This window comes from Phlebotomus argentipes, unplaced genomic scaffold (genome assembly GCF_947086385.1).
Source record: "Phlebotomus argentipes unplaced genomic scaffold, Phlebotomus argentipes genome assembly contig_2, whole genome shotgun sequence".
Taxonomy (NCBI): Eukaryota; Metazoa; Arthropoda; class Insecta; order Diptera; family Psychodidae; genus Phlebotomus; species Phlebotomus argentipes.
Window position 1 is genome coordinate 10,138,640 of NW_026776162.1, and position 9,551 is coordinate 10,148,190.

The 9,551-nt window shown below is 46.6% G+C and overlaps 2 protein-coding genes across 2 annotated transcripts; both read right to left on the reverse strand.

Moving 5' to 3' along the window:
- Nucleotides 1-165: 165 nt before the first annotated feature.
- On the reverse strand, nt 166-2,431 carry LOC132265260 (death-associated inhibitor of apoptosis 1-like). Its single transcript, XM_059765838.1, has 2 exons — nt 1,659-2,431; nt 166-822 (listed from the first exon to the last, which is right to left on the reverse strand). Exons 1-2 carry the CDS (start codon nt 2,429-2,431, stop codon nt 291-293), a joined length of 1,305 nt encoding a protein of 434 aa, XP_059621821.1. The 3' UTR covers nt 166-290.
- A 1,942-nt stretch (nt 2,432-4,373) lies between these two features.
- Nucleotides 4,374-9,151, reverse strand: LOC132265024 (catenin alpha). Its single transcript, XM_059765422.1, has 6 exons — nt 8,483-9,151; nt 6,537-8,345; nt 6,407-6,474; nt 5,733-6,155; nt 5,540-5,656; nt 4,374-5,202 (listed from the first exon to the last, which is right to left on the reverse strand). The coding sequence occupies exons 1-6, from the start codon at nt 8,625-8,627 to the stop codon at nt 5,038-5,040; spliced, it is 2,727 nt and encodes a 908-aa protein (XP_059621405.1). The 5' UTR covers nt 8,628-9,151; the 3' UTR covers nt 4,374-5,037.
- Between the last annotated feature and the right edge of the window lie 400 nt (nt 9,152-9,551).

A 9,551-nucleotide genomic window follows, 5' to 3' on the forward strand; every position in this document is an offset into this window, starting at 1 on the left:
AGAGAAGAAGAAGTGGAGAGAATTATACGAGTTAATTGTACCAATTGGATTTGTATAAAGCTTAGGAAGAGAAAAAAAGGAAGAAAAACAGAGGAAAAAAAATACATGGAATGATGAGGATTAATTAAACCAAAATATCTATTAAATAAAATAACTGTGTTGAGATTTCATGAAAACACCATTTAAATTAAATTAATGTAAAACATAATTCAGTACAGTTTTTTTTCTTTCTTTTGCACAACCGATTTTCTTCCTCTTTCAAAAACACAGCCTCCTTTCCGGCGCCGGCGTCACATGAAGTAGAGCTTCGCCGCCTTGCCGGGCAACTGGCAGAAGGGACACCGCGTGACGCGGCTGGCGCACGCCAGACACGTGCCGGCGTGACCGCACGCACGGAAGAATGTCTCCACGGTGCCGATGAAGCACACTTTGCAACGTCTCGTGTCCGTGGACATGCTCTCGGAGTCCTCGGCGCGAATGGATTGGATGCAGGGATGCAGGACGTCGACGGGAGTGGCGTCGAAGGCGTCATCGAGGATCTGATCGAGCGTCGGTGCGTCCAGAGGCACATTGACGGTGGGCAGGCCGCGCATCAGGGGACAATTGGAGCAGCGCATGTGCGTGTCGACGATGTCCGTGTCTGCGTGCCAATTGGAGATCTGCACGCGACACACGATGCACTGAACGCTGTCCTTGATGCCCGTGTAGAAGAAGCCCAGACTCGCCAGCAGGTGTTTGTCCACTGAGCCTCGCCAGAAGCGGAATGTGCTGAGTCTGTTGCGCTCCATGTGAAGATCCTTAAGCTGCGGCACTGTGATGTATCTGGAAGGATTTGAGGACACAACAATTCAGTCACTTGGAGAGAGACAACATTAAAAATCAGTGCACGAGTTCCTCCTCTAGACTTATGGATAAGATTTGTGTCTTATCAGTGGTTTGTCTCATTCAACTGATAACAATCAGACAGTTCTCTTTAGTGCTTTGCAGTGTAGAAGTGTTTCCAATTCATGACAAACCGATAAAACACGTAAAAACAGCCACATTTGGCTCTCTTATGGAAGTTTCTCTTATCAATTACAATTCTTGAGAGACTTGAATGTCTCTGACACGTGATTTTAGCCCGAGAATCGTGCAAAGTGTCCAAAGAGACGTGATCACAACATCGTAGAGTCAATCTTCTTCTTGATTCCCGGCATAGAAAGACGCGCGTTGTGATTCATGCTCACCGGAATGTTTGGGTTGGGAAATTGGCGCCAACATTCAATTCAAGTTTATTCCTCCTGACCTTCACGCGAGCGCGTGAAGCTGAAATATTGAACATGTAATTTACGGCCCCAAAATTCACATTTGCACCGCCCGAGATGACTTCACAAAGCCGCCAGACTCCGGCGGGAGTAATTTCGCATTTCGCCAGTTGGAATAATCTACCTGACTCCACAAATATTTGCCTTCATTAGTGATTGTGCTGAGGCCAGTCGTTCTTCCTCTTCTGACACAATCATTAGGCGAGAACACAAGGCGAGAATTCACGCGTTTTTTTTTTCTTTCGCCCGCACGCTGGATTCGATCAGTGCACTATTTTTAGGGTTGAAATATCAGGAGATATCGACGCGCGCGCGCAGTGATAAGAGATTAGCGAAACCACTTGAGTCACTCACCTCACGGACATTGGGTCGGAGACCACCTTGACTCGCCTGGAATCGCGCTGCGGCATCCTGTTCTGTCTCTCCTGCGCTGCACGTCTTTCGGCCGGGAGCACCAGGGCATCACTGGACGGCCTCTGGCCAGCCACTTCGTAGATCAGCCGACCGAAGTCGCTCGGCTCGAGTGGCACGTTCGTGTCGGCTCGACCGCCGAGCAGCGGACAGTCGCTGTGCCGCGCCAGCATGTCGCCGGCCGGTGGCCTTGTCTCCCAGCGCATGTGGCAGAAGATGCACTCCACACGCCACCCAGAGCCCGCGTAGAAGAAGCCCTCGCGCGCCAGCTCGGCCCCCAGATCATCACCACCCGGCCAGTCGTGGAAGCTCCGCCGGCGCTCCTCCTCGCGCCACAAGCCACTCACCGGCTCACTCAAGTACAGTCGCGCCACTCTTTTCAGCAATCGCTTCAACTGTCGCTCACTCAGCGCCACATTCTCCGTCCGGACGCCACGCAGAAGTGGACAATGGTTGGACAGACGCAGGTGTTCACGCACAGAATCATCGTCCGCGTCCCAGTGCGCGATGCGAACGTCACAGAAGACACATCGCACCTCATCCGGCGCCTTCTCGGCCACCAGGCAGAAGCCCTGCAGTGCCAGCGTCTGCGCGTTCACGCACAGATCCTGGCAGGCTAGCAGGGAATCGAGCCGATGCCTCTCCAGGCGCATATCCAAGCCCGCAGGCTCGTCGTCACTCAGGCGCCGGCACACGCAATTCAGGCACTTGGCCATATGTGCTCCACTCCGCGTCCCGTTGGCGACTGACTCACTTCGTGATGACACGCGAATGCTGCGGCGTTTATCAGCCGCGCGCGGAAGCTCGAAAACACCGAAATCTTCAAGCCCAGAAAGCGAGTAGGATTTCAACACAGTGGCGCTCACCAGTTGACTGAAGAGTGCGTCGCAGGTCAGCAAGTGGAAGGGAAATCAGAGCGAGACGAGGATAGATTGCAGTTGGCGCTGAGTCAGGGACCAATCAGAGGCGATCGTCAGGCTTTGCCCCTTCGCGAAATTGATAAGAAGGCGACGTGCTGAGGAAGGGTGGATTCCGTCATTGCATCATCTCTGTTGGAAATGCTCCCCAAAGTCGCCCAAAATTGCCCGGAGAATTATTACTCCATGTGTGTGTGTCTTCAGACGATCGGGGCGATCAGTGAGGCGCAGCCGATGAATGACGTCTGGCCGGGTGACAAACTCTGGGGGCATTAATGACCAATTGACCGCACTCTGGTTGGCCAATATTCTTTGTTTTGCCCGCAGTAAATTCATTAGTCGCATACCTTTGAAGCTAAGCACCGAAATTATCGCCCACTTTGTGACCATAAATGGATCTTCCGTCGGAGGCAAAATCCGCACATTAACACTTCTTCGGGGAAAAGAAGTCGGAAGTCGGCAGAAATGGGAATTCTCTGATTATCTCTGACTTTGAAATCCCAATGAAATCGAGAATGTTCCTTTAGCGAAGAGAAGGGCTTTTGTGGATTGGCTGTCAGATTTTTAATTATTACTCTTAAGAGCGCATATTACGACTTGCTTCGCAAAAGCCTGATTTAAATGGCCAGGACGCAATCCTAGACAACAGCTTAAAAGCTTTTGGTCTTCAGTATCAGTTTCATTATCATTATTCCTCTGTAGCCAGAGATTCGCTTACACGTTTAGATTGATTTTAAACATTTTTATCAGTTCATTCACTTCTTTGTGGCTTTATAGTGTTTTCTAAGATTAAAAGCGCTCTTCTTGCACATTTCGCCAAAGATTTTGAGTGTTAAGAAAGGATTCCCATGAGTCAAACTATTTCAGGCAATCCTAGACAACAACTTGATCACTTTTGGCCACACAATAACAGACAAGGAAGACAAATTAGAGACAATTTAGGCCGAAAGGCGACGAAGTTCTTCGTTTGGTTATCGCCAAAGTTAGTTCGGTTCGAACTACCATCGAGGAAACGTTAAAGTCGTGAAGTTTCTGGTATTCCAATGCGAAGTCTGATTTATTCAATGAATTTACACCGTCTTTTATACACAGAATTCTTCGTAAACTATCAGTGCGTCTCAATAAAATGTGTTGAAGTGACTTTTTTGTGCGTGTAATTAAGTGTTAAATTGTGTATAAAAGGATGATTAAGAGAAATTCTTCCAGACATTGAAACTCTTCACAGCTGCCCTGCCTTCCCCTAAAGCGTCGCCCAAGAAAACCCAATGAATCACGGGCGAGATCGGCGCAGTGTTTGTCAATTGCCACTCCTTTATCGCCGTGTGTGATCTCCATTCGCAATCAATAACAATGCAGAAGTCACTCTGCGGAATACCAGCAATTTTCTGGTGATAATTCAGTAACTCCACACGATTAGATTACCAACGGTTTTCTCTCTGTCTCTCTTTGGGCCATTTTATCTGCCAAGACGTCTGATAAAAACACGAGTAGGAAAGATATTCCGTGAAATCCATTGATAATTGCGCGTTATTTTTCGCCCCAAAACAAAGGGCAATAAAAGTGATGATAAAACCACAGTTTTTTCTCGTGAATTTTCCCAATATTTATTGTGAAAAAAAAGAAGAAGTCCAAGAAGTCCTTCAAGAAACATTGACACCGATGAAAAGCTTCACAGTTCAATTAGCTTTTCACTCTTTCTACACAACTTCATCATCGTCATCATTGTATAATTGCTATTCAATAGAGTAATTTCAAGGTTTTATTTCCATCATAATCATTATTCGCTAAAATATATAATAATAATTTATTTAATTTACTGTTTTCTCGTGTCATTTTTATGCTTCATTCTAATAATTCCAACATTTCACTTTTTTGCGCAATCCATAGAATTTATCTCTTTCACATAATTTATTTACTATTTCTTTCTTTCTGCTTCTCTTTAATGGGGAAAAACTGGTGGTTAAAGTTGCATTTTTAAGCTTATCTTGTCTCTCTACTCTTTTTTTCTCTCTTTTCCAAATCTATTTAAATCCACTATTAATTATCGCTATTTTTTTTATTCTCCACCACAATTAATTATATATATAGAAAAATGCATGATTGAAATGTGTTGTAAAAAATATTCGATAGTGTCTTTAAAAGATAAAAAATAAATTGCCACTAATACTGCGCTCTTAAATATTTATCATTTCTTCATCTTCTCTAAATATCGCTCTCTATTCATTATTATTCTCATGTGTGTGTGTGTTCATTTCTCTCTTATAAATAAGTCAAGGAATTTTTCCAAACAATAAAAAAACCGCATGTAATCTTTTTCTCAGTTACACAAGAGAATAATTTTTATGTAAAAAAAAGGAATAATATTATAAATGAAATATAAAAAATACCTGCCATTTCGTGGCACTTTAAAGAGCATCAGCCGGACTCTGGAACTCTGACAGTGCATGAACAGGATTCTGAACCTTCTTCTGTGATCCTTTTCGCACTCTTGCGCGCACTTCTTCCGGCTTCTCAGGACGCACAAGAGGCTTCTTCTCCGGCGCCTTCATCTTCCACACCACAATTGGCGACTGCAATAGGAGAAAAAATGAGTCATTTTTCAGTGGAAATCACAAAATATTATGTATTGAATTGCATTTTATGAACAACAAGAAAATCTATTGAAAGAACAACAAAAAATCTTCTATTTCTCCTCACTCTTTCCCTCTCTCTCTACTTACGGCATTCTATTACCAAGAAATCCATCAAAATAATTCCCAACCACAATTTGGAGCATTTTTTCATATAGCGAAAGCATACGAAAAATGGTCAAAAGAGTTATTTTCCATCATGCGCAACTCTCCACACATTCTTTCAGCATATTATATTCAAAATCTTAATAGCATATTTAAGAGGAAAAATACTCACAGAAACTGTTCCTTGGCGAGTATATTTCGTCGACGCCACGTAGGAATATTTCACAGTGAGAACAACGGCATTCATGAGATTCTTCGCTGCCTGAATAAGAGAAGTTGCGCTGTCGAGCTGCAAAAACACACACAAAGAAAGAGTTTTACAATCTGTCCAGAAAGCAACGAATATTCCCAAAAGGATCACTCACTCCTGACACAATCAATTCCCCACTGATGTTCTGAACGTCAGCCTTCACTTTGGACGTGATCTGAATCTGATGGCAATACAGAGAGATTCTCTGCAAATACGCCAACAAATCCTTCTTCGTGGAACTCTCAGGACACTGTTCGGCAATTTCACGCGTGAGTTTGTCCAATTTCGTTCCCGCCTCAGAAATCTTCTTCGCCGCATTGATGACATCCATTGTTGTCTTCAATGAGCCACGGCCGCGTGTAAAGTCTGTCATGTCCATCATAATCATGCACATGTGTTTGGCCAGGAAGATGATATCATTGCCGGCATCATCCCACTTCAGCACCTCCGAGTCAAATGTCAACTTCTCACGACGGAAGAGCTCAACTTGCTGTGCAATCTTCTGCTTGTCCTCCTCATTCATCTTTCGCATCGCTTCCTGCAAAAAAGACAAAACGAATCAGAGGCGAATTTTAATCTGTTTTACTACTAAAAGCATTATTAGACTTGTATTTCATTAGTCAAATTGACTAAATGCCGTATAAAATACGTAAAACAGAGCAATTATTAACAATTTAATCCAATTTTACAGGATATTTGAGGTGAATTTGGTAAATTTCGAAGGGTTAAGATTAAATTTTCAACCAGTTTTGCTCAAAACAAGCACTTTTGAGTGTCTTAAAGACTCACCCTTGCAGTGGTAATGCCACTAATGTCTGGATATTCATCAACAGTGCCTTCGCCAGTGTGAGCGCTCGCTGAAAAACACACAGAAACATCAGTAAAAGTCCCGAAAACATCCCTCATCACTCGTCCTTACATCGACTGCGCGTCTCCAGAGTCATATCCTCGACCGGTTCGAACTCTGTGTCCGTGTCGAGATCCTCAGAACTCCTGTTCATTAGCACAGCTCGACGGATCTCACGCACGCCATCATAGACCAGCCGCGAGGCGTCGATGAAGTCATTCTCGTCCACATCCTTCTGCGAATTGGACTCCAACGCGTCGCACGCCACATTCACGCGCTGCGCAAACTTGGACATCACCTGCTCGCGCAGCACCTTCACCGCCTCCAGGACGCGCTTCGTGTACACGCACGGCTCGTAGTTGTCCATCTCCGCCTCGACGACGTTGCACACACGCGCCGAGCGACCCTGAATGGCGCCGGCGGTGATGCGGAGATCCTTGGCGTAACCTTCCTGCAGCGCCAGCACGCACTTGTTCACATCCTCGAGGATGTGATTCTCAGACACGGCCAGGAAGTCGTCGATGGTGGTGATGTCGTCCACAGCCTCGGTCAGGATGCGCACCTGATTCTCCCACGCCATGCGATAGGCCTCCATGTTCTCCTGCGCCACCTTGCTGTTAGGCCGCGCCGTGAGGATCAGCGCCGCGTTGATGACCTGCGGACAGAGAGTCTCGATCTGGGCCGCGGCGTAGCGCACCATCTTCACGCCATCCTCATTGTTGGACATGCTGCACACGAGATTCGCCACTTCCACCAGCTTCTCCGCGTGCTTCGTGAAGACTTCGGCCTTCTCGCGGACGCGCTTCTCGTTGGCCATCTTGGCGGCCTCGATGAGATCCAGCAGCGGCATGTTGGTCTCCAGGAAGCTGTCCGACACATGATCCACCACCGCCTTGCGCAGTTGGCGCCGCAAGTCGCGCGTCTTGCGGCACATCTGGCCGATGGCGCGCTCCAGCGCCGGACTCTGCTCCTTCTTGCCCACATTGGACATGTACTCGGACAGCAGATCCTGCAGCGCCTGGCGCACGGCGTTGCACTCCGCCACGATGCGCTCGCGACGCTCATCACGCGTGCAATCGGCATCAGCCATGAGCGCTGCGGCGCTGATGATGCTCTCCAGGCGCTCCTCCAGCGACGGACGCGAGCGCACTTCATTGTACGCCAGCGGATCCATGATGATGCCTTCGTCGAAGTCATCCAGTGCCGCCGCCAGCTCGCCGGCGCCGGAGTACATGTCGGTGGGCTGCGAAGACTTCCCCTGCGCCACGTCGCTGATGGTGTTCACGGCTTCGCAGACCTGCTTGAACACGAAATCCCGGTTCACCTTGGCCAGATCCAGCTCCGGATGACGCACGTACACCTTCGAGGCCGTGAGAAGCATCGTGGAGTGCTTCTTCAGCACAGCGCGCGCCGCGGCCAGGTCGTCGCGCAGCTGCGGATCCTTGAGCTCCTGCTGGCGCTTCGCCGCCTGCTTGATCAGCTCGTTGGCGTTGTTGCCGAACTGGCGCATGTTGTTCAGCAGCTCGTCCTGACTGGAGGCATTCTTCAGCTTGTCCAGATCGTCCTCCACCACGTGCAGACTCTTCAGCAGACAGTGCACGTCCACCATGTCGGCCAGGATGAGCAGACGCGTCACGGCGGACAGCAAATTGCGCGCCGCGCGCACCATATTGCCGCGCTTCAGCGAGCTGCACGGATCCTCAGAGAACTCGCGCGCCGCGATGCTCATCGACGAGCCCTTCTCGCGCACCTCCTCCACGGCCGTCAGCATCTCAGACGTGATGTCCGGATTCTCGTACGCGATCTGCTCGCCGCGCTCGATGAAGTTCTCCGTGGCCTTCTCCACGGCGGCCACGAGGGCGCTGGCACGCTTGGATTTACCTGCAAGAGACAATCGTCGTTCCCACAATGAGCAATTTGCTGATTTGACTGAGTGAAACCGTGGGAATTGCACCACTTCACGCGGCACACCCTGTGGCATCGCCCAAAAACACCACTTCACCCCCCGTGGGACTCACCTTTCTTCTTCTTGCTGGGCCCCTTGGTGTTCACCAGCGTCGTCACCTGCAACACCAGCGGCTCCAGCGTCTTCTCCACCGTCATCGTGCGGATTTCCAGATTCTTGGGATCCCATTTCATCGCAAGTGAGCCGAAATCTGACATTTTTGTTCCGTCGCGCACTTTTCACACTCACTTTTACTGGGTATTCAGTGCGTATTTCACGCAAACTCCACCAAATGCACCTTCACGGGGTCGATGCGAACACTTTTCGCAGTGTTACTGGGGCGGAAAGAGAACTCCTTCCAGGAAATCTCCGGGAAATTGTTAGGGCGTCCACGAAATGAATGAATCAGACAATCGCGACTGCAGCGCGACGGTGAAAAACACAAGAAATTAGGTCCTGGAGTTGCACAGTAGCGACATCTGTGGAGTGGAGCCAGAGAAAATCACTCAAAGATGGCAAAATAAGATGGAAAAAGTTGAAATGAAATTCAATTTTTCACTGGGAAAAAACACCAAAAATTAATATATATAATAGTAAATTTATTATATTTATATATTTAACGTTTTATACATTTTCTATAATTAATAAAAATTAACAATAGCGATAGAAAATGGAAGAGTATATTTCATGTTCTTTCCTTTTTTCATACTTTTTTTTATCGAAAAATATTCTTTTGTTCACTTCTTTATCTTCATAAATGTTGCTTTATAATTTAAAAAAAAAAGAAAGAAGATCATATAAAAATAGATAAGGGTGTCAATAAAACAATTATTACTTTCTTCTTTCCCTTCCCATCAAAAATTTTCTTCCTGTTTTTCTTCTCAATCATTCTTTTCTCCTCTCTTCTTCTTGTCTTCTTCCGCAGAAGAGTGTCCAAAAAATATAATAATTATAATATTGTTGATTTCACAAATCTCACAACTAAATTACAAAGTAATAAATTTCCTAATCATAGTGAATATTTCGTCAGTGTTTGATTTTCCATTTTCAAAAATCATGTTTTTTTCTTTAAATTAAATCGATTCATGTTGATTTTTTCATCTTCTCTCCTTCTTCTTCATCGTGTGAATAATGCAAATGAA

What these genes read in the sequence shown, in the direction of transcription:
- LOC132265024 (XM_059765422.1), bottom strand. Translation starts at nt 8,627, where the DNA reads ATGTCAGATTTCGGCTCACTTGCGATGAAATGGGATCCCAAGAATCTG. An exon ending in GTGGCATTACCACTGCAAGG is followed by an intron (nt 6,156 to 6,406) that starts GTGAGTCTTTAA and finishes TCTTTTTTGCAG; the next exon opens with GAAGCGATGCGAAAGATGAA. An exon ending in CTCGCCAAGGAACAGTTTCT is followed by an intron (nt 5,203 to 5,539) that starts GTGAGTATTTTT and finishes CTCCTATTGCAG; the next exon opens with TCGCCAATTGTGGTGTGGAA.
- LOC132265260 (XM_059765838.1), bottom strand. Translation starts at nt 2,431, where the DNA reads ATGGCCAAGTGCCTGAATTGCGTGTGCCGGCGCCTGAGTGACGACGAG. An exon ending in TCCGACCCAATGTCCGTGAG is followed by an intron (nt 823 to 1,658) that starts GTGAGTGACTCA and finishes AAATCCTTCCAG; the next exon opens with ATACATCACAGTGCCGCAGC.